Below are 24,664 nucleotides of genomic sequence, written 5' to 3' on the forward strand. Positions count from 1 at the left end.
CTGGTCGGTCCAGCTGATGGCAGCAGAGCAGAGGCGCAAGTATAGTGTTGACAACGCCACCTTGGATCTATTCCCTTTTGTTATTTATTTCCTAAAGGTTATTTATTTGGAAAGAACAAAGCGAAACCGGAGAAAAGGAAAGACATGTCTTAATGTATTTCATACGTAAGTGTACTTCCTTGTTTAAGCTTGAGGGAAAGCTGTTAGCCGGTTAGCGTTAGCTGTCAGTGTTTACACACCGAGAGCAGCGAGCAAAACTCATTATTTTATCGACATCTTGCACTGTTGCCTCTAATATGTCATGTTCATTAGAGGAAAACCTATGTTATCTGTATTAAAGAAAAGGTGAAGGGGCGAAACCCAGCCCAGGCGTTTTTGACCTGCACCGCGCGAGCACGCGCAACATGTCAAATGCACGCGCAGTGGCTTTTTTTTTTTTTTTTAGGATAGAAATTACTGACTTTTTTGTTGCAAACTTTTCCTAGTAGGTAAACAACACACTGCCGCACTTTGCACTCTCTTGTTCGTTATTATCTGACTGCAGTTACGTTTGTACTCACATTTCCCAAGGTGTCATCAGTCTTAACACTGACTAATGACACGTTGCAGTCATAACAGAAACTGCAAACAATCTATGTTTGATATTAAATAACACAGTCCAATTCTTGCTATTCATTATTTGTCTTTTTTTTTTCTTTTCTTTCTATTGTTTATTAGTAACGAAAAATCAATTATTATGCTGCTGTAATCCTTATTTTTATCTGAATTACCTTTGAGCTACTGTACTGTTAAAATGCTAGTTCTCACATTATGGATGAAGTGTTCATCTATGCAAATCATTGTCAATGAAGTTACAGTTAACGTGAAACTGTTGTTTCATGTTGAATAGGCAGTGCAGCAGTTTAATGTTAAATGTGATGTGATTCATTAGGACAATGTAAATATCTTGGTTAATACACTGCATCTCCAATAGTACAAAGTAAAAGATAGGATCATTTAAAAAAAAAGGTAAGAGCATCATTCTCACATGCTGTCATATCTCTGAGAATATTGAAGTTGATAAGTTACGACGGCTGAGATCCTTTGGGGTACGTCAGGTACTGCTTAAGACATTCTATGATTCTGTAGTCTCTGTTATTTTGTACTTTGTTACATGTTGGGGAGGGGGACTGTTGGAAAAGGAGAAGAATAAGTTAAATAAACTTATAAAGAAGGCAGGCTCTGTCGTGGGGAGTGTGTTACCCACTGTAGACGAGATAATGCACGATAAAATGATTGGAAAACTTTCTCTTATGATTAATCATGACCATCATCCTCTTAATCAAATATCTCAAGCTTATGTGAGTACCCACAGCTCAAGATTAATTCATCCACGCTGTTACAAAGAGCGTTTTAGAAAATCTTTTTTTTTTCCAACTGCAATTAGATTTTACAATCAGTGCTATATAAGATGATGGTCATATATATAATCATAGTCATAATGCTTTGAAAAATTGATATTTGAGTACAAGACCTGTTGTTATTGTGTTTTTACTTTATTTTTATTGTATTTATGTGCTGCTGTGACATATAAATTAAAAAACATATAAAAAAAAAAAAAAACTTAAATTTTGTGCCAACAAACTTAAAGCAAAACTTCAAACCTATTTTTTGTTTTGGAATGAGAAGGTTGTGTTTTGTTTTGCAGCTGAGTCTGATCCATGTGCCAGTCAGCTGAAGCATGCTGGAAGTATGCAGCCCATAACCAGAAGAGATGCCGGAGTCTGGCATCAGACGAGGAGCCTGCTCTACAAAAACCTGCTGATCAAATGGAGGACCAAACAACAGAGTCTCCAGGTGCCTTTCATCTGTCACTCACACGCTTTCTTTTCCCTTTCTCTACGTGCAAATCTGTCGCACTGTTAAAGCATTTTGCACGTTGTCTATTCTATGCACTGGTATTGAACTCCTTCAGTAAATGCTTCTCAATGAGTGCTTGAAGAGTCCACTTGAATCTGTTAAAGTCACCATGAAATCAACAGACAATTTTTATTCTCTATTGAATATTTCAGTATTTATAATAAATTATTTATCATGTATTGTTTTTTAATTTGTGTGCCTTTGTGATCTTTAATCAAAATAACAATTCCTTATGGACAAAATCAAGTCCTTCCCTACATTTGTTCTTGTTCGGGCAGCCATTTCATTCGGATGTGTCACAAAACGGGAAAAGAGACTATAATGTATCATTTTACTTCAGGAGGATTTGTCCTTTACTAAGTGAATGCACATTTGATAAGCATCTGCTAAATGAGCTATCTAAAATTCCTATTACTGAGGCTGCTTTATAAAATCCGCTGCATCTGAATGAAATCCTCTTCTATCCACTCTGCTGACTCTTTAAAACCCAGCAGGATTTGTATTCTCTGTTTTGATCTGGAAAGTGTAAAGGAAAAATCCTACATCCATCATAAATCTTTCCTCATTTTCTGTTCTTGGGGTCATGTGTTTTTTTTTATGTAAGGTAGCTTTCTTAAATGTATTTTTAATGCCTCTCTGCTTCCTGATGTTTCATGAAGGACCACATAAGAGTCTTTCAGAATTAAAAGGCTTTTAATGGATTGTTGTTCTGCCATAGTTCATGCTGTCAATAATACTTTTAAACCGACTTCGCAAAGGGAAGCTTGTCATGATCCGTTATGGAAAGCGGTTAGGAATGGACCAAAAATTAATTGTTATGCAGCAGTCATGTTTGGGCTTTTTTCCAGTAAGTGCCATCTCTGTATTGATTTTCCTGGAGGTGGAGATGCTGAAGCTAGTTGTGTTGTGCTGAGTTATTGGGTGTAGTGGGGTTCATTAGTGTAGATCAAACTTATTCAGTCAGTATTAGGTGTTAATGATTTAACACACTATGTGACACCACATTTTATCAGACACAGATACACTACTATTCACATTTTTGTAGAAAATGTCCTCACCAAGTCTGCTTGTTTTTTTTACTGTAAAGTAGAGGGTATATCACTTTCCTACCGGAACACGCCCCCCTCATCCGGGCTTGAGTGGTAAAAGAGCTGCTGTGTGACTGGATTTCATATTTCAGTCAATCGCAAAGCTCTTACCCGTTTTTGATGTGTTTTCTTTTTCGCAGCATTCACACTGATAACCAATGCTGCCACTCAATGGGCGCAACCTCAGTCACTTTGACCGACAGGGACGTCATGCGCATACCCTTTGTCAAAGCTGAATTTTCAGTACCTTTACTCTAGTCCTTAGTGTCACATGATCCTTCAAAAATCATTTTAATATAATTCTAATATGCTGATTTGTTGATCGAATGGCATTTATTCTTATTATTAATGTTGAAATCACCTTTCTTTCTTTCTTTCTTTATTTATGAAGGGACCATGCACAATTTTTAACAATCAGTTGCGCTACTTTATTTTTTTTTTGTGGGAGCTGATACATTTTTTTTTTTTTTAGACATTTGTTGCATCCATTAAAAACAAATAGAGTGTACATTTGCAAAAACAGATTTATAATAGTCTAATCTGTTTCAAGGTATGTTTTTTTCAGTGTGGTCTTAAAATGAAATTGCCATGACCTTTTGCAACAAACATTGTAGTGAGCACCCTACAGGCACATTAAAAGCTAAACTCATGTCATGGTCTGGCAAATGAACCCAGAGGGATGATCCCTGACTGGCGCTCATGTATTTATGGCCTATATAAGGCAGTAAATCAAGAGCTGTAGTTTAGACAACATGACAATATTGATTGGATTTACCTCTTTTTATCTGAATTACCTCTTCTAATGTAATTTTACATTAGGTGTACACTTTAAAAATATTAATTACTAATTACTAACTAATTTGATTTAATATTATTAGTATTTACAGTATTAAATGGTTAATTATATATAATTTTATTTGCTTTTATAATTAATTGTTCTTTTTAGAACAGTATTTTCCCTGTCAAATTTGAAGTGTTCCTCTTCTCTCTTTGCAGGAGCTGATCTTGCCGTTGCTCCTCCTGGGCCTCCTGATCCTCATCAGCACCCTCAACCCTCATGTCTCATACGGCAGTATCAGCACTAAGGAGCTGGAGTATGAGCGGGACCTGGCTCTCAAAGGTCTTGGCTACACCCCCATCAACAATGTCACCAATTACATCATGGAAGAGGTTGCGCGGGAACTGCGTAAGGCACATTTATGGTCTTTCTTTAAAAAAGCAAATATCTATCTAGCATTGCATGGTATGTTATCGAATGCTCTGCTAATTTGTGATGAAGCAGCATTGACTCTGGTAGTAAAGTAGAACACTTACTGTAAATATTTGTTTCTTGGTGTTGATTCCTCAGCTATGAATGAGCGATTAGATATGTTCTCCACTGAGGAAGACTTGGAGAATGCCAGTCTCTATGAACCTGATGGCTACGTGGGAGTGGTCTTCTTGGATTCAATGTCATATCGTCTGCGATTCCCATACAACCAGCTTCCTCTGCCTAGTGACTTCACTGAATCCATAAGTGAGAATCACCTAACACTGATGACATACATCCACAGCATCAATGGCACCATATTTAGCTTTTTCGTTGGTTAAATGGCGACTTTATGCAAATGACGTTCCGTGTATTACCATTTAGCCTGTAATGAAGAAATAACACTTATGACTGGTATTTGTTTTTTCTTTGGTCCACAGCAAGCTGTTACACAAACTATGTCAACTGCCGTGCTGCCAACTACTGGTATTCTGGATTCGTACGGCTGCAGTCTCTCATTGATGCTGCCATTATACAGGTTTGAAATGACATGGATGAATAATGAATTGGTATTTTAGCAGTGTAGCTGTAATTAGCAGTGTGTGCATCTCCCTGATGAAGTCTGGGATAACCGTATGCCGCTGTTCAAAAGTTTAGGGTTTGAGAGGTAGTGATTATTATTTTATTTTTATTTTTATTCTATTTTTATTATTTATATTTTTTTAAAGCCACACAGGCTGCCTTTATTTGATCAAAAATACAGTAATATTGTGAAATATTTTTACAGTCTATAAGAACTGTTTTTTTTGTTTGTTTTTTTTATATATTTTAAAATATAATTCATTCCTGTGTAATAGCTTCCATTCCTCCAGTCACATGAAACTTCTGATTTTTTTCCAAAATGCTGATTTGGTGATCAAGAAATGTTTATTTTTACTATCAATGTTGAAACCCTTTGTGGAAACCTTTTTTTTCAGGTTTCTTTAATGAATATAAAGTTATAGGAGGAAATTTACGGTCCCTGGGGAGCTCTTTTGTTTCAATAATAATTGCTTCATCCTTCTGCAGTTGAAGACCAAACGCCCGGTGTGGAACGAATTAAAAGTGCGTGCAGTGATGATGGGACATCCAGGTTCAGTGGAGGTCCAGAAGTTCCCTCACGCCCTGATCTCCATCTATCTAGTTTTAGCATTTACACCCTTTGTGTCCTTCCTCATTGTCAATGTGGCTGCTGAAAAAGAGCAGCGGCTGAAAGACACCATGAGCATGATGGGACTGTATGACTCTGCCTTTTGGTAAGTGTGTCTACTACTTCAGAACCAGAAATGAAGTAATTGTAATTAATAGCTGGTTTCAATATTGTAAAATTTATCCGTTTGTAAAGTTCTCATTTGCTTTCTTTAGGCTTTCATGGGGCCTTCTCTATGCCGCACTAGTGACGACCATGTCCATTCTCATGGCTGTTATAGCAACCTGCACGCCCCTGTTCTCCAACAGCAACTTCTTTGTCATCTTCCTCCTCATTTTCCTCTATGGAATATCCTCCGTGAGTCCTAGCAACCCTTCTGTCACATCCAGTGACGGTCTGAACAATAGCGACTTTAGAGTGTAAATCTATTTAAATGGAGGTGCACTCATTTGACCTCATGTCTCCATTTCCTCCCACAGGGAGAGTAGTCATGTTAATGATGGACTAATCTTCAGCTTTATACTGAATATTATTCATTTTCGTTTTCCAAGGCTAAATTGTTTTCAGCTGCGTTGGTTTTTAGGTTTGCTGCGAAGAGTGTTACTGTACTGGAAAAATAGGACAAAATGCTAAATATATTTAAAGCTTGAATATATTTATGAAAATATGCTGTTTTATTTATAGTTATTATAGTTGTTTCAGCATTAAAGTGTTGTTTTTTTTCCTGAGTCAACTTGAAACTGCATTTGTAAGTGATTTTCATAATGTGACATTTCTGAATGGAGCAGATATACTGTACAGCGATTGCAAAATGCAGGGCAGGTCTTGGTTTTATCCGTTGGGCCGATTGTATCGTGACAAGTGGGGTCTATGTGACTGATTAGGGGTTAAATTATATGAGAACATGCACTGATCACAATAAGACCAGGAATGTTCAGTTTTAGTTTGTTGACTGTTTTTTTTTTTTTTCTACTTCTCAATCCCACAGATTTTCTTCTCCTTCATGTTGACCCCTTTGTTTAAGAAGCCCAAGTTTGCGAGTACAGTGGGCTCCATGCTCACTGTGGTGTTTGGATGTCTGTCTCTTTTCACTGTGCTGATGAGAGATTTCCCCCAGTCAGCTGTGTGGCTCCTCTGCCTTCTGTCCCCCAGCGCCTTCTCTATCGGCATTGCCCAGGTAACACACTTTTACATAAACATGCTCCATTGTATAACAGCGATCTCCTAGGTTATAGGACCATTTGCCAAGAAACACATATGAGAACAGTGATTTTTATATATATATATATATATATATATATATATATATATATATATATATGTTTATAATTGATTTAATGTATTTATATTTTAATTTATTTATATTAATTTAATTTATTATTTATTTATTTTAATTTATTTATTTTTTGTTTTAATTTATTTCTATGTATTTATTTATTTATTTATTCATTTCAAGGTTCACATTTGCATTCTTCTGAGTTCTCGGTTCTTGTATATATTTCTAAAGTATCATTTGACATTGAAGATTGCGGTAACGACTGCCGAAAATGTAGCTTATATTTTCAAAATAAATTAAAACGGTTGTTTTAAATTTTAATGTCTCAATTATACTGTATTTGGATCAGTTAAATGAACATTAAAAAATTGAGTGTCACAGTATACATAAAATAAAATGTATATTATGGCACTGTTTTTGTGTATGTGTAGGTGGTGTATCTGGAAGCTCAAGGGGACGGCGCTGTGTTCTCCACTCTTGGCATTGGTCCTCACGCACTCTATGTTCCCATGGTCATGCTGTTCTTGGACTGCATTCTCTACCTACTTGTAGCCATTTACCTGGACCAAGTGCTACCAGGTGACAACTTGAGTCAAAGCGTTTTGCATAAACTGGGGGTCTTCACGGGTCCACTTGATTCCAAAGATCTGAGGTCCGACCTGATGGTGCGCTCCACATAAACTGCGTTCTGCAAGATCCGACCCATTAGAGGATGAGAGTGTGGATTTTATTCTGAATATTAACATTTATATATACATTTTCTTGTCATTGAAATGAAATGTAATGCTTATGAGCAGTTTATCTTCTCCGAGGTGCTTGCCCAAGTAGAAAAAAAGCCAGATCGATTACAAAAAACTAAAATTTAAATGCAGGCCAAACTAATCAACTAAATAAAGGGATATAAAACTACATAAAGGATACAAGAAGACCTCTAACCAAATGTTCTCTTATTTTCTGAATCTGATAAAGATGAAAAAGAGTTCCAGTCCTTAACATTGTTTATATTCAGACAACTTTATACCATTGAGAAAAAAAGAAAAAAAAAGCTTGTTCATTTACTGGACAGTTAGTGCAGCTCCATAAAGTTTTTTTTTTTTTTTTTTTTTTGCATTAGACAAAAATAATTCCTAAAACAAAGATGCCACAAGCACACTTTTGAAGCTGAACATTTACGTAAACACAACAGTTAGTTCTGAGAAAAGGTTTAACAGTATTTGCAAATTCCACAACATAAAATTCATACATTGTGAGGCTACACTAAAGAATTAGTCATCATTTTACTGAGATGGAGGCGTTTTGAGCTTCTCACTTACATGACCATTTGTTCCTTTAGGCGAGTTTGGCACAAGGCGCTCAGTGCTGTACTTCCTACAGCCATCCTACTGGTCAAAGCGAAGGAAGCGCTATGTGGAGGTGAGCTCTGTGTACGAGGGCGAGGTGAACGGAACCCCTGTGAATGATGAATCAGTGGAGGCGGTTTCTCCTGAATTTAGAGGCAAAGAGGTTATCAGGTACTTTACTCCTAAAATGGTCAATGTCTATTTTAATTCATTTATCAATAGGGGCTCTCCGATCAGTCACATTCTCTGACTAGTCTTGGTCACTTAATTTGACCAATCTCACGCACCAATCGCAATTTTATGACGTAAAAAAAAAAACAAAAAAAACGGCTGAGGCTTTTGCACCACATTCTGCATTGTAACCATGGATTGCGGAAGTGTGGGGGCCACTGCATTTTATTCAGTCAAACACTCTGATCACTTGTTTGGAGAGGTTTTGGACTTTTGATAAAAAGGCTGCCATGATTCCAAATGCCATAACGTATGATTTCTTTAAGATATCAACACAATATTTGGCCCAGATGCAGTTGACCTGATTGTGAACGAGTCCAAACTTGACTATACGACCTTATGTCAAGCATGAATAATAATATAATAACAAAATAAATCAATACATTGCATCAAACGCAATGCATCGGCTGCAAAAATCCTGTTCGGAGCATTGCTTTTAATTGATGTCAATTTAAATATTTTACAAAAAGATTTATTTAAAATCCATGCCCCCCTGATTCTTTCATGAATTTTTATTTTATTTCAATATAAGAATTTATATATTCTATTTTATATTCTAGGGTTTTTTTTGTAAATATGTTGTACCGTGGTATTCTGAAATCAGACTAGCGAAGTGATTTAGGGAGCAGTTTGGGAAAGGGAGCAATGTTTTTAGAGCTGATGTTAAAAGCCTTCAAAATCCTTAGAAAAGATTTGGACATGAAGAGAGCTGGCTTGCAGCCAGAATGACCATTTAATATCCATCACATGCTTTGTTTATATTTTTACTCTTCTTAGGATCTGTAATATCCGTAAAATCTACAAGGAGAAAGACAACAAAGTGGAGGCTTTGAGAGGTGAGACTTCCCACCTGTGTCCAAATCGTGACTTCTGTTTTTACACTTAGTCAGTATTTATGGATTTTAGAACTAAATTGTTGTAATTATGTTGCAGGTAAAATGCTAAGTCAAGACAAAATCCCATTTTCAATCCATACTTTTATTGTCCAAAATCTCAAAGAACACTTTTTGGGTACTAGTTGTTTATGACAAGAGACTTTTGGTTCTGACATAAAGGTGTATGTTTTGTATTCTACTTTTTATCTAAAGGTTTGACTTTTGACATCTATGAGGGTCAGATCACAGCCCTGCTGGGTCACAGTGGAGCAGGAAAATCCACCCTCATGAACATCCTGTGTGGCATCTGCCCCCCTACAGAAGGTCAGACATGCAATGCATAGATGCTAGTTTTGAAAAACGACTTTTTTTATAAACACATTTACCTCTACCTGAGTGCGTGGAAAAGATGAAATGTTGTACTGCTGCCACACACTTTGTTTTTGTGTGTCTTACGCACAGGCACCGCAACCATCTATGGATCTCCAGTGGCCGAGATTGCAGAGGGGGCCGAGATGAAACAGCTGGTTGGTATATGTCCCCAGTTCAACATCATCTTTGATGTCCTCACTGTAGAGGAACACCTGAGGATCTTTGCTGCCATCAAAGGGATCCTGCCCTCTGATATTGACGGTGAGGTAGGAACTCCCAGTGGATCTACAGACATCAGCTGACTTCATGTTGTATGGGAAATTTAAAAGCAAACCATGCTCCAAGAGAGCTGATTTGACATCAGGTGTGTTCGAAATCGGCTGCGGCTGGATGTAAGCGAGAGTAGCTGCGTGCAAACTGGGAGGAGCTGCAAAAGGTGACGTGAACTCGGACACTTTCTGGTTCCCGTAGTGACCGCTCACAGCTGAAGTGAAACAAATGCAATATTTGCCAAATACACAGATATTTCAGACACAATACTTTACTGCTTCATACAGCTTCTGTTCGAACTAGAATAAAGTTCAAAATAAGCCTAAATCAATGAAGTTGAGTCAACAATTTTAATCATTTTTATTTTGATAAACATGACACAATACATCGCGACTACATGAAAAGAATGTTTACTCCTATAAAAAACTGATTTGTGTGATTTAGTGGAACTAAAGGTGTGAGAATAAACACGTAATGCATGTGATTGTTGTCATGCAGTGAATCGTGGAACAGCTGTGTCGTAATCGAAGCTTGTGCAGCCTCTCTTGAGAAGCTGCACTGGTTGAGTCCTCCGGCTACTCTCGAATCGCTCTCGCGGTACTTTGATGGCATACGTCACAGTCGCTGCATCAAGTCGGACAAAATTTTGAACCGACATGCACTGTTTCAAGTTAGCCACCGATCGGTCTGCGCAGAGCTGCATGAAGTCGAACAAGCCCATCAACTCCACCCTGCATGTTTAATTATGTCCATTATTGAGTGAAACGGTGGCGATACACTTTTCAGTGTTCTTGGTTCTAGAAGTATTTTTTTTCCATTGGTTTTTCTCCATAGGTACCATCACCGTTCAATAGTTTGGGGTCAGTACGATTTTTTTAAAATTGTTTTTGAAAGAAGTCATCTTTTCCCCATCAAAAATACAATAAAACAGCGAAATGTAAATGTGTAATAATATTGTAATTTAAAAATAACTGATTTATATTTTAATATATTTTCTTTTAATATTTATAATTCTTGTGATGGCAAACAACATTTTCAGCATCATTACTCCAGTCTTTAGTGTCACATGATTCTTCAGAATTCTTTCTAATATGCTAATTTGCTGCTCAAGAAACATTTCTTCTTAGCAATGTTGAAAACTGTCTTTACTCTCACTTTTGATCATGTTCCTTACCGAATAAATGTATTTTTTCAACAACAACAAAAAATCTTACTGACCACAAACATTTGAATGGTAGTACATAAAAAAACACAATAAATCCAGATCCACCCAGTTAAAAGATTGTGTAATCTGTAGGGATGCACGATATATCGGCCAGCATATCGGTATCGGCCGATATATGTTCATTTTTAATGTCATCGTTATCGGCCTGGTAAGAAAACGTGGCCGCTATATTAAAGCCGATAAATAATGTAATATTCCCTTCAGCTGAGACACTTGTTTAGCAATGTTTATGTTTTTGAATTTCTTGAAATATGATTGAAATCTCTTAAAAAAATGAAAATACGGTTCGGTACAACATGTGCACCGCAAATCTGTCATATCGGCTATACAACACTATAATGAGAACATCATTATAATTGTGTGCTTGGGACATGTATTTAATTGGGCGACTTTTGTTTTTGTAATCAGGCTCTCAAAATTAGATAAAAATTTGGATTTAAGTTTATCGGCAGACATATCTGTTATCGGCTTTCAAATATAAAGAATTATCGGTTATCGGTATCGGCCAAAATTTTCATTTTTGGTGCTTCCCTAGTAATCTGTGTTTGTTGCCCTTTCTGGTTTAAGCTATCTCTCTTTTTAAGGTGAGGAAGGTTCTAAAGGATCTGGATTTGGAAAAGATTATGGATGCCCAGGCGAAGAACCTGAGTGGAGGCCAGAAGAGGAAGCTCTCTGTGGGCATAGCAGTTCTCGGAGACCCAAAGGTAAATGTCTGACCACTTATACCGGTGACTTTCTTGATCCATTTACTTAGTTATCCCCCTCCATCGACATCTGTCTTTTTGCTTCTGAATCAGGTCCTCCTACTCGATGAGCCTACGGCCGGTATGGACCCAGTGTCTCGGCACCAGGTTTGGTCCTTACTGAAGAGCCGTAAAGCAGGCAGAGTTACTGTACTCAGCACTCATTACATGGATGAGGCAGATATACTTGCAGGTACTTTTCTCATTTTTCTCTTCTCTTCCATCAGTCATCTGTCTCAATCTCACACACCTCTGTGCGTTTTCCGTCACTCAGATCGTAAAGCTGTCATCTCTCAAGGACAGCTAAAATGTGTTGGTTCCTCTTTGTACTTGAAGACCAAATGTGGGGTTGGCTACCATCTCAGGTCAGTTTTATGATAAGAAAACATTTTCTTTTTTCTTTGTCACCCAGGACATTACGACATTAACGTTGTCATTCTAAACCTCTTGTAGAATGTCTGTGACTGAAGGCTGTGAGGTGGACAACATCGCATCACTGGTCAAGAATCATGTTCCCAAAGCTCAGTTGTCAAGGCAGCAAGAGGCTGAGCTTACGTTCACGTTGCCTTTCGAGAGCATGGACACTTTCCCAGGTCTTGTTTCTATTTGCCCTCATGTCACCATCTGCTATGTGTCATGCTGCCATATGCCCTGCGGAGCAACAGATTGTGTCATGCTGTCACCAGGACTGTGGTGGCGTTTTATTGGGGCAGTTTTATTTAATTTTATATTGATTTATTGTGTAAGTCTGGGATGTTAGCTGAGTGTTTACTTCAAGCTTAGTTTGTATTTAACCTGTTTAACCTGTATTACTTTTGTCTAGCACAAGGTGTGCGTTTTTCACTCATTATATAAACCTGAATGTTTTTCGAAAATTATTCCTTTCATTTTAAGAAACAATACCATGTGGGTTTGGAATGACTTGAGGGTTAGTAAATTATGACAATTTTTTTGTCCGTGTTTGTGATTAGTTATCTATCATTACGCATTTGTACTCCAAAAATATTTACACATTTTATGGTTCCACTTCCTACTCCTCATGACTTTCTCTCATGTTGCATTTCAGGGCTATTTGCGGAGCTAGACTGTCGACCTGACCTGGGTATCATTAACTATGGTGTCTCCATGACAACGCTAGAGGATGTATTCCTGCGTCTAGAGGCAGAAGCAGAAGTGGATCAGGCTGGTAAGATAACCACCTACCTAAACCACTTCCAACCGTCACACTTCAAAATGAAATGGAGGGGGAAAAAAAAAACGTATCAATGTTACAATGAACCTGCATAGTGAAGTGTTCAAAATGTATAACACCCACTCTATCTGTGTGTTCCTTTACTGGTAGACTACAGTGTGTTTAACCAGGAGAAGGTGGAAGAAGAGGGAGACTCATGCTCTCTGGATGACACGGACCAGAGGCTGCTGACGTTTTCAGACAGCAGGCAGGATGCAGTAACCGGTCATGCCCTCTGGAGGCAGCAGTTTAGCACTGTGGCCTGGCTGCACATGCTCAACCTTCAGAGAGAGAGAAAACCGATTATATACAAGTAAGCAAATGCTAACAAGTACTAGTTGATCATGTTTGCATTTCAGTAACACACGTGCATGGTAATAATATACACTACTGTTCAGAAGTTTGTAAATAAGTTATTTTGCTCTGATCATATGACGCTGGAGAGTGGAGTAATGGCTGCTGAAATTCAGGAAATTCATTGCCATCACAGGAATATATTAATTTTAAAATGTCTTAAAATGGACAACACATAATTGTAATAATATTTTACAATATTTTCATCCGTGGTGAGCATAAGAGATTTGTTTTAAAAACATTAAAATATCTTACTGTGCCCAAACTTTTGCATTGTATTTATATGGAACGTGACCCAGACCATACTCAAAGCCATACTATTACAAGTGATGGGGACTGGGGGAAATAAAGGTTTGCTAATGAATTATCCATATGACTCAGGAGTTATACACAGACATAAGTCACACTATTTCCATTATTTTCCTGTTGATCACTGTGAAGCTGCTTTGAAACTATCTGGATTGCATTTATTAAGGTGACTTGACACTTTTGTCTTTTCTCTTCTGCTCAGTTTGACGCTGTTCCTGGTTTTCTTGTGTGCAATGCTGATTCTATCTGTGGCCACAGGAAACATTCAGATTCATTCTCCTGAAAGGCTGTTTTCACCTATATACCTGCTGCGCCGCAACGAGGCTCCTCATAAATACACCAGCAGCCTGCTTGTGCAAAACTCCTCCTGTCAGTAACACTTCATACATATAAAGCTTGTTTGAGGATATTTCAAGGCATTGTTTTTGTTCAAAATGATTTGATGTAGATTTGACTTGTTTGTGGTAGATTCTGACCTGACAGGTTTCATCCACAATCTGGAGTCTCAAGACATTAAAGTGGAAATGATGAATAAACCAGACTACATGTCTGCTGCGCCTGTCAGCGCCGCCATCAATGTGACTGGATCCGGGAAGGTGAGTGAGAGAATTTCTTATTGGTACAATTGGTTAATCTCTCTACACTTTTACACTCCTTAGTTTTTCCTAAAATGATTCTTCTATTGAAAAAAATAATTTAAACAGTTCCTGTCTTCTCTCGCTGTTTCTCTGTATGTGAATTCCAGGATTTTAACTACATTTTAGCATTTAACAGTACCACCGTGCACTCCTTGCCCATGGCTGTCAATGTGCTCAGTAACGCCCTCCTCAGGGGCTTTAACGGCACTGGACGCATTAGAACATGGACTAAACCTTTTGACTATGTAAGTGCAGTGCATTAATATGCTGAAGTTATTGTACAGACACTACTATGGTTTCTTGCGAGTGTCTATAGCTGTATTCTGTTTGCATTTTAGCAAATCCCAGATAAGACGTCCTACGCCCTGGTTTACATTGAGGCTGTAATTCTTGGGATGCTGGCTGCTGGGATGCCTGCCTACTTTGCAATGGACCACACACGAGACAGAGAGGTATATTCATATAGTATTGGTTTGGCTTTTTATTTTAAAGTTTGGGGACAGTGTTTTACTTTTATTCAGCAATGATGTATTAGGTTGATCAAGAATGACTTATACATTGTTTCAAATAAATTCAGCGTTTCCATCTCAGGAATACATTATCTGTTTTTTTTTTAAATGCAGTTATTATAAAATATAATACTGTTTCACAATATTACTGATTTTTTTTTTTTACCGACTTGCAATCGGGGGCCTTAATTTGAGGGTGCTGTAAAAGCTTAATATTATCAGAATGTCCCTAAAATAATATTTCAGAGTTGTTATACATTGAATTCAACCACTCTGTTCTTACTGTATTTGCATCAGTTGAAGTGTCGCTCGACCTTGAGGATCTCTGGTCTTGTTCCTTCGGCGTACTGGTGTGGTCAGGCAGCGATCGATGTCCCTTTCTATTATCTCATCTTAACCTGTATGACCAGCACCCTGTTTGCCTTTCATTCTACAAACCTGCTTACCTCCCATAACATCATGTCTGTGGTAAGAAAACGCTTCACCTTACAGCGATTTGCTGCTGCTAGACCTTTTGTAACATACTGTAGTTGTTGAAGCTTAAAAAACAGAGCAGATGACTCTATAACTGTCTTTTCTCCATTGTCAGGCTCTGTGTCTGATTGGCTTTTCTCCAGCCATGGTTCTCTTCACATACTGCGTGTCCTTCATGTTTGTCAGAGTCCAGAGCAATAGGGACTTCTTCTCAGTGTTGTCCATGATGGTAAGTAATGCCAATTTCATATCTGTATGAAATATCAGGCCATTTTGAAATTGTAATTATTAATTAACTGGAAATTAATTGATCAAAAAATCATGGGAATGCCTATAGTAAATTAGTTTTAATTATTGTATTTGAAGTATTTAGCTCAAAGTCACGGGAAGTCATTGTTCTAGGGGTGTGTAAACCCTGACAATTGTCTTTCAAATTCAAACGTGTCTGTATGAGGGTATTAAAGCTCTCTCTTTTTTTTTTTTTTTTCCCCATAGTTGTGTGTGGTCTCTGCATCCATAGTCCAGCTGGCTCTTGTGAATGAAAATGCTGGTGTCGCTCGTCTACTGCACAATGCACTGTGTTTCTTCAGTCCACTTTACCCTCTTATGGGCTGCCTTAACTGCATTACCATGGTAACACTCACAGGAATTCATCTATTCAGTGTTTGAGAGCATGGCTCATATGCAGTCAATCAACTGATGTGGAATTGAGCCTAATATATGTTGAAATGTCTTGTGCGTTCTAGGCCACCTTCCTTCAGTCCCCTCATGATGATGATTTCCTGTGGAAGAACCTCTTCATCTCTGTTGTGGCTGTAAGTTAAATATGATTTTACATTCTCAAAGTCTGTGATACGGCTGTCTTTTTTGCTGAATGTTCGTTGTGGTTTCCATAGCCGTATATCCAGTGTATCCTGCTGCTCTTTACCCTGAGATGTCTGGAGATCAGATATGGAGGGAAGACCATGAAAAATGACCAGCTCTGCAGGTCTGACTTCATAAATACATTTTTACCAAAGCCTCCCATCAGAAGTAATGTTTTGAATAACATCTATGAGCTCATGTTTTGTCTGATTCATGATAATTTTTTATACAAATAGTGACGTTATTATTTATATCCCATGATGCTGTTCCAGAATATTAACATTTAAACAGGGATGTGCTATGAAATCATTTTGCTGGTTTGTTGTACAGTTATACTACCATTCACTGGATTAAATTACATTTTAAAATACAATCAAATATAAAACGACTATTTAAAATACAAATAAATGTAGCTGCCTTGAGCTGGTTTAAAAAAACAAAACAAAAAAAAACAACTTAATCTTACTGACCCCAAACTTTTGAACTCAAGTGTATTTAAGTAGAAAGCATTTGCATGTTAATTGCACATAATGTAAATAAAATATAAGTTTAAACCACTGCATGACTTTTCAATGTTTCTTCCTATACACATTTGAAGGCTGTTTATTAGATCAATAAAGATAGATGTAATATTAAGTGAATAAGTGATTTAATGCAGAAATTATGACCTCATCGAGTTGCATATAAGAACATGTGGTTTAAACCTTTTCAGTACCAAATCTAAGCAGTAGTTACTAAGCACATAGCGTAGTGTAATTTAAGTGCAACCTTATGAATTGCTGGTGCAACCCTATCCAAGATCATTAAGAAATGGAGTTTGATCTCTGAACTCTGTTCTAAAGGATTTCCTCCCAAGCAAAGAGCAAAGCTCAGCGGAACCCAGAGGAGAGTGTGAGTGAGGATGAGGACGTTCAGATGGAGAAAGCTCGAGTGAAGGAGGCGTTGACCTGTCAGTGCTGTGAGGAGGTACACCTTACTTTTCTAAGTCTTTTATCACAAATCATGTTTTTGTCTAACAACATTTGAATGTGGAGAAATAAAACTTTTTGTTTTTTTTTCTCTCTCAGAAGCCAGTGGTGGTGGTGAGTAACCTCAGGAAACAGTACAAAGGCAAGAGGGAGGCCTTCTCGCTCAACAAGAGAAGGAAAGTGGCCACTAAGAACATCTCCTTCTGTGTTCGCAAAGGTATAGATATATATTTTTTCTTGATTTGTTGTACTGTAATAATGATGTTAGAGAGAGCAAGCAGATGTTAATGAAAAATGACCTTCTCAGGTGAGGTTTTGGGTCTGCTGGGACCAAATGGAGCAGGAAAGAGCACTATAATGCACATGCTGTCTGGAGACACTGAACCCAATGCTGGACAGGTTTGTGCTCAAAATTGACCTGATTTAGTTATTTTGAACATGAGGCTTGTTCTACCTAATTTGATACTGATTTTTAGATTCTGATGGGAGATTATGGCACAGACTTCCAGCCAGTGGAGAACCCCTTGGAGCATGTTGGGTACTGTCCTCAGGTGAACCCTCTGTGGCCTAGAATCACTCTACTGGAGCACCTGGAGATCTATGCTGCCATCAAGGGGCTGCATCAACGAGATATCCCAAACATCATTAAGCGGTACACGGTTGTATTTTTAAATAAATTATTTTTTGCATTTTCATTTTACATTTATGCTACTATTCAAAGTTTTGAGGTTAGGAAAGCTTTTTTAAATGTTTTTGAAACATGTTTTCTCCAAGGCTGATTTTTATTTGAAAAAAGTAAAAAATAAATATATTTTAAATGTATTAAAATTAGTGCTGTAGCGGCGCGTCGATGACGTCGATTGTTCAACGTCAAAATTGCATCGACGTCATATTTTTGCGTCGACGCTTCTTTCTTTATTTATTTTTTGCATGTTCCCGGCGGTACAGCTTGCCACACACACGTGGGAGACCGAAACATTTCAGAAATTAGAGGACGAAGACAACTTGAAGTGAATGTGCTATCCATTAAATGAATCACACACAGTAAACAAACCCTTAAGAAAAGAAAATTGCAATTTAGATGCGCAAACTGGGTGCCGGTGTGGTGAGACGTACAAGCTCGGGCAGATTCGGCTTGAAGTCGTTCCCGGACGCGACGCCGCGCTTGCTGTTACAAAAAAAAGGCGTACACACAGCCAGCCACAGTCTTCCTGGTCTTGCGCACCCAACGCGTCATTTTTGCCGTGCGCACATTCGCGCTCGTGTGGACGTGTCGAGTAAACAAGGCTTTACTCCGTGTCAGCACGCGCTCTGATCAGTAGATGCACAAACCTCTCCCGATTCATATCCAGTAGTAGCAGCCTCCGATCGCACCACTAACTCCGCCTCCGTTTCCCCTCCTCAGCTGATATTAATATTTAAACATTCTCTATGATAAAAAATGTTTTTTAAAAATATTTTAATAACACGGTTTTGGCGGTTGTAGTTATAATGATGGTGTTCAAATACATAACATTAGACTAACGTTAGCCTGCTTATAGTATCTTGATTCAGTATGCCAGTATTTATTTGAGATATTGTTTTTTTATTAATTGAGCAGCAGAAAAAATATTCTTTATATTAGTCATTAGATTAGTCGACTAATCGATAAAATAATCGCCCAACTAATCGTTTAGTTAATAATCGTTTACCCCAGCCCTAATTAAAATAGTATAATTATTAGTAAATTGCACATTTCTTTAAAACATAATGAATTCCTGTAATGGCACTCATTTAATGAATAGAAAGTTAAAATGAACAGGAAATAAAACATTTTTGTAATATTTTAAATGTCTTCACTGATAATCACCTTTGATAATTTTGCTGAAGGAAAAAATCGTACAGGCCTCATTTTACTCCAGAGATTTTAAAACGCACATAGCAGGGTTTAAATGTTGTATATATTTTGCTCAAACACTTTGCTCCATTATTATTATATTAAAATATAATTTTAATTTTATTTTAGAGTGACTCAAATGAAAGCATTTTTATTGACTGTGTAATGCTGCAGGTGACTGTGATCTGACCATTGCTGCAAATATTCAAGGGAATAAAATTACATTGTCATGGAAGAAACAATAAAAATGAAAAAAAAAAATTATAATGCACTTTTGTAACCCATTAAGAGTGATTTATGGCTGTAAAATCCTCTCAATTCACCAGCCTTTAGCAGGTCTATTTTGTCACTGCTCATCAATATGACCGTTTGTCTATCACACAAATTATACAGTATGACCTCCATGGCAATTTTTAAATACTGTGTGTGTGGGCTGTCTTTGCAGTGTTGTAAATGCTCTAGAGCTAAAGGATCATCTTTACAAACAGGCAAAAAACTTGTCTGCTGGGCTTAAGAGGAAGGTAAGTAAAATACATGTAATTCAGTATAGAAAATTGAAAACCATACTTTGTCATGTACTGTAGGCTTATTTTTTTTTTTCATGCTAGTTGTGCTTTGCACTGAGCATGCTGGGAAATCCTCAGATAGTTCTGTTGGACGAACCATCTACAGGGATGGATCCCAAATCAAAACAGCGCATGTGGTAATTTACTACATTCAATTTCTGTTCACTGTTTTAGTTTTTGTATTGTGCATACTATGATGCATAGTCATTTTAATAAACGTGTAGATATAAATCCGAGGACTGCAAAAATAAACATCCAGTGGTTCATTCCAATAGGAGGGCAATCCGTGCTGCCTTTAAGAACAAACAGCGAGGGGCTCTTTTGACCACCCACTACATGGAAGAGGCGGAGGCTGTGTGTGACCGTGTGGCCATCATGGTTTCGGGTCAGCTGAGGTGAGAGGCTGGGACAGATAAATGCGTCAGTTAATGATGACAATCATCAAGCTAGTTCCTCGCTTTAGGATAGACATATTGAGAATTTGGAGGAAGCAAGGAAAGCAGAAAAGAAAGCCTGTTATGTTTTATGTCGCCCCCTGCAGGTGTATTGGCTCAATTCAGCACTTGAAGGGGAAGTTTGGCAGAGGCTACAGCCTAGAGATTAATCTCAGGGAGGAGCTCACGGGTCTCCAGCAGGTAGCGCTGTTGCACAAAGAGATACTGAAGATATTTCCCCATGCTGCTCGTCAGGACAGGTGAGGCGTGTCTGCATTGGATTAGAAGTTAAATGGACTCTTGGGGGAAAAAAAGTCCAACCGAATCATAGTAAAGCACTAAACTGAATATGTATGACATAAAAGTAGAATGTAAAAACATCTGGGAGTTAGTACTTTATTATTTTATTTTTTTTAAACATGTCTTTCATCTTTGCAGTTTTGCCACTCTAATGGTGTATAAAATCCCAATGGAAGATGTGAAGTCACTAGCCAAGTCATTTGCTCAGTTGGAAAGTGGTAAGAAATGGACCCCATAATAACCAGAGGTTTTGTCAAGAGTTAAAAATACTATTTTGATCATTCACCTTTGTCTTCACAGCTAAACAGAACTTTCAATTTGAAGAGTACAACTTCTCCCAGTCAACCCTTGAACAAGTATGTCACTATTGGATCTCCTTTAAAAATACTGCAAAAAAAAAATATTTATTTGAAAAACAAACTAACTTTTTTATTAGGATTTGTGCTTCAAAAATATGCCAGTGTAGTAATTTTTAAACTGTAGGTATAGTTTATGGGCATCACTTGATTCGTCCTGGTTTACTACTTATTAAAACGCTCCCACATGATACTGGTACTTTTCTTTACTTATCTGTCAACACTCCCATTTTTCCTGGGTTTCTCTTGTTTTTTTTTTTGTTTGTTTTTTTTTTGTTTTTTTTTTAGTCTTATCTCCCGGACCCCTCCTGGTTTGTTATTTCTTCCGGGAAACTCCCATAATTGGCATGGTCCGATTATTCATTCCGAGTTAGGGCCAATATGTTTGTCTAATACACCTTATTCACGGCAGCGCCATCTTTGATTTTTAATGAGAATGAAAGTGAGGCTGTGAGGGATAGTCATGCATCTCTTCAATGGTCTGCACTGTTATTCAATGTGTTTTCGGATTGTTCTGCTCATGAAACACTGGAAAAATATCTTTCCAAGAAATGTCAGTTGACAAACTCCAGACAATGTAAGTTGTGGACAATTGTTAGTAATCTAGGAGCTTTATTCAGCTTTTTACAGCGGATGCCATTGGAAAAACGGTAAGTCTATCCCTCACAGCCTACGTTCATACCAGTCATGGCGCTGCTCTGAATAAGGTCTATGTTGCCAGATCTTGTATTAAATGCATTATATTCACACAATCCACACACCATATACAATTTCAATCCGTTTTTCATCTCAACCAGGCAACCTTTAACCTAGTTGCTCAGTTGCGGAAAGCTTAACCCGAAAGCGAGCTGTCTGTATACATGGCCTTACCATATTTCTTTGAAAGCATGTACATGTTTTTCAGGTTTTCATGGAGTTCGCTAAAGAGCAGGAGAAAGAAGAGGAGGAAGTCGGATCGCTTAGCACGACATTTCAATGGCAGAGACTGAGACAGGATGGCCCTATATCCATCAATCACGCTGACAGCATAGTGCACCAGCTATGAGGCAATCCTGTCCTGCCTTCCCTGAAGCGTTGTGCCCTTTTCTCTCCGTCTCTCTCTTTCTATCACTCCGCATGTGCCGTCCTTTGCCTTAAGATGGATGGGACACTCAGGACAATAGTATGGAGACTCCAGTGGCCACTTGCACACATACGTGTGGGCTGTGATACTCGCTTTGGCTCTGGTACTGGCACTTGCTCAGATACGATCTGACACGCAACTCGCGTGTCAGCTGTAGATGCCGAGCTAGACTTGGCAGTTCTTTTTTTTTTTTTTTTTTATGAAGATATTTTATTTTTTAAATCGAACTTCTTATACCTTGTTTTCACCCATTGTTGTGCATCGTGCTCACATTCTGTTGTCAAAATACACTACTTCAGTCACTGGGAAATTAGTTGCATGGAGCAGGTTCCACGTTATTGAAGCGGTACCAAAGTCTCACTCACATCGACACCAATACAGTGCGTTTTGGTGTCTGTAGCATGGTATATAAACGTGTGTATGTACAGCTATATAACTCAATTATCTATGTGTACTGTTGTAAGGTAAATTTTCAGACTGGAGAATCTCATGGCAAATTTTCTGGCAGCATTAACACTGAGATTTACCAGCATGTAGTGGGCTGCTCTCGATTCTTGTTACCATTTTTTAGGGCGGAGTGGCCCTGCCGGTGCATGAAGCCTCTTCTGTCTCTGCTGCACCCGGGAGATCTCCAAGACTCCTTTCTAAAACACCAGCACATGTTTCAGGCCTTCACACAGAGCTCTCCAAAGAAAAACAGGGCTAAGCACTCACAGCAAGCAAGCGAGTGGGTTGAAATCAAGACGATGTAGAGCTTCTCTCGGTCATCCCTTTTCCATCTCGTCGTCAGGTGGCCTTCCTATAGGAGCAGTTTAAAATCAGTAGCTTGCTCACAATACGTACCATACCATGTAGCACTCCAGATTAGTTGCAAACTGCTGAGTGGTCTTATTTTGTTTGTTCTGTTTTAAATGAAAGCAAATCTGCTTTATGAACTGAGCACTGAATGTACAGTGGTACTTTTTGCTGACTTTTCATGGTGAGCCTTGGGATGTGGATTAAGTATCCAGTTTAAGTCGTCACTTTTAAATGATTTGGAAGACTTTTAGGCTCATTTTCAGGTGGTTGGTTCTTGGTTAAGAGGGTTAATCTTATGCTTTGGAAAATTTTTGATTAAACCAATGATTAAACGATCACCTCTATGTTGTGTAAGTGAAATCCCTAAATTGATTTCCCTGTAGTGCAATGGACCGCATTGGTGAATACTGTACCTTTTACAAATTAATCATATTAATTTGACTCCTATTCATTTTTTTTTTTTAATTATTATTATTATTATAATGGGTAATACTTTTAATTAAAAAAGGTTCTATGCATTAGTTAATGCAGTAGCTGGTTTGGAATATATGGAAACAAAACGTGTTTTTTGTAACATTTTAGGTTTAATTAATGTTTTATCACCAAACATGCACTAACTAATGTCAACTAATAGAAGATTATTGTAAAGTATTACCAATTAAAGTTATTTTTTATTGGCGAGAGTGGGCTGCCATTCTCATTTCTCTCTCTTCGTGTTGGTTGAAGTATTTAAGCTGATAAACCAATGTGTTCTACTCTCAACTGAAAGTGTTCTGGTTTCAGAACTCTGCAAACGTGTTTACACTCAGTGCATCTTTCTGATATTCCTTTGTCCTGTAGATTTGTCCTTATCCAGCTTCTAGCGATGGTGATCCAGAACTGGATGTTGTTGGCATAAAGAACTCTGTCCCAAGTGCTGGTTCTCTTGTTGGAAGAACTTCTGAAAGTTGTTTGCTAGATGTTTCATCATGGTTACCCTTGAACAAATCTGTTGTAGATAGTTAAGTTTTCGGATTATACTCGGTTGGAAATATATAGGTACTTTTAAATTTTCTGGACATTTAACCCTAGTTGAATGTGAATCGGTGTATAAAGTGTTGTGTGGAGCGGTCCGCAAAAATTGTAATCGATGCCAAGTTGGCAAGTGATGTGGACTATATGCATTTTATTTTTTGGCTTCATCTTCCTAAGTTTGATTTACAGCAAATCAAACTCTTGTCTATTTTTAGAGATTCTCAATGCAACTTGCGTAGCATTTAAGGTATCTCAAAGTTTTTAAATGAACGATGTCTTTTGAATCAGATCTTTGGGAAATAATGATGGTTGACGCAGTGAATTTTTAGGGGGGAGAGAATTGTAATTTTTGCACAAATATAGCCTGTCATGTCAGTAATGTATACAATTTTCTGTAATGTTTAACACTGACCAGTTTAGTCTGCTGGACTGGGTTGGAATGGGATGATTATATTGAACACTCTCTAACATCTATTTAACCAATACCTTTATTCCCTCCAAAGTGCAATATATGAATACTTGTGCGTGTGAGTAATTAATGCATTATGTAGACGTGTCATTGCAAACTGCAATATTAATGTCGTCTCTCTTGTGATCTCAGATGTCTTGCAGTACAATGTAGCCACAAATCTATAATCTTTTAGAACGCTTCGCACTCTTCGCTAGTGCCCGTTTCCTGCCGTTTGTATGCAAAAATTCTGTTTGACAATAAATTGTATTCATGATGTGAATGTGAATAAGTATTATATATTCACTAGTGTATATTATTTGATTTATTTAAGCCTGTTTTTCAGCACTAAGATGGTTAATATATACTCCAATTGTTATTCTTCACCTCTGTTTTGCCTTATTTAAACTTATCTCTATCTATATCCAAAATGCAGTGAGTTAAACCGTCAGAAAAAAAAAAATGTTTTCTTACCTGATATCGCCAGTATTCCTCTGTTCACATTCCAGCTTTTGTTCTTCATTGACATATAAACTCAAATTTGCTCAAAATGTAAGAATTCAAGAGGCAGATTAGGCCTACGCCTGAGGTTGAGGAGTTATGAGCTATTTCATACTTTTGGACGCTGTAGCGCCCCCGTCAGGC

General features: G+C 37.8%; 1 protein-coding gene across 1 annotated transcript; it reads left to right on the forward strand.

The window, feature by feature from the left end:
• Positions 1-24,302, forward strand: abca5 (ATP binding cassette subfamily A member 5). Its single transcript, XM_039665295.2, has 39 exons — positions 1-165; positions 1,688-1,836; positions 3,984-4,173; positions 4,336-4,503; positions 4,677-4,774; positions 5,305-5,531; positions 5,641-5,782; positions 6,414-6,602; positions 7,133-7,280; positions 8,035-8,212; positions 9,050-9,108; positions 9,361-9,471; positions 9,610-9,785; positions 11,599-11,718; positions 11,812-11,950; positions 12,032-12,122; positions 12,211-12,350; positions 12,824-12,943; positions 13,100-13,301; positions 13,854-14,020; positions 14,120-14,247; positions 14,397-14,534; positions 14,628-14,741; positions 15,096-15,266; positions 15,388-15,501; positions 15,768-15,905; positions 16,019-16,087; positions 16,169-16,260; positions 16,979-17,102; positions 17,204-17,321; positions 17,412-17,503; positions 17,581-17,756; positions 19,426-19,501; positions 19,589-19,683; positions 19,822-19,941; positions 20,088-20,240; positions 20,419-20,498; positions 20,581-20,636; positions 21,541-24,302. Exons 1-39 carry the CDS (start codon positions 153-155, stop codon positions 21,679-21,681), a joined length of 5,022 nt encoding a protein of 1,673 aa, XP_039521229.2. The 5' UTR covers positions 1-152; the 3' UTR covers positions 21,682-24,302.
• The last annotated feature ends 362 nt before the right edge of the window (positions 24,303-24,664 follow it).

This window comes from Pimephales promelas, chromosome 17 (genome assembly GCF_988280905.1).
Source record: "Pimephales promelas chromosome 17, fPimPro1.hap1.1, whole genome shotgun sequence".
Lineage (NCBI taxonomy): Eukaryota > Metazoa > Chordata > Actinopteri > Cypriniformes > Leuciscidae > Pimephales > Pimephales promelas.

Excerpts from the sequence above, each read along its gene's own strand:
- abca5 (XM_039665295.2), top strand. Across the intron at positions 5,532-5,640 it reads CTGTATGACTCTGCCTTTTG|GCTTTCATGGGGCCTTCTCT; the intron begins GTAAGTGTGTCT and ends TGCTTTCTTTAG. Across the intron at positions 14,248-14,396 it reads ATGTGACTGGATCCGGGAAG|GATTTTAACTACATTTTAGC; the intron begins GTGAGTGAGAGA and ends TGTGAATTCCAG.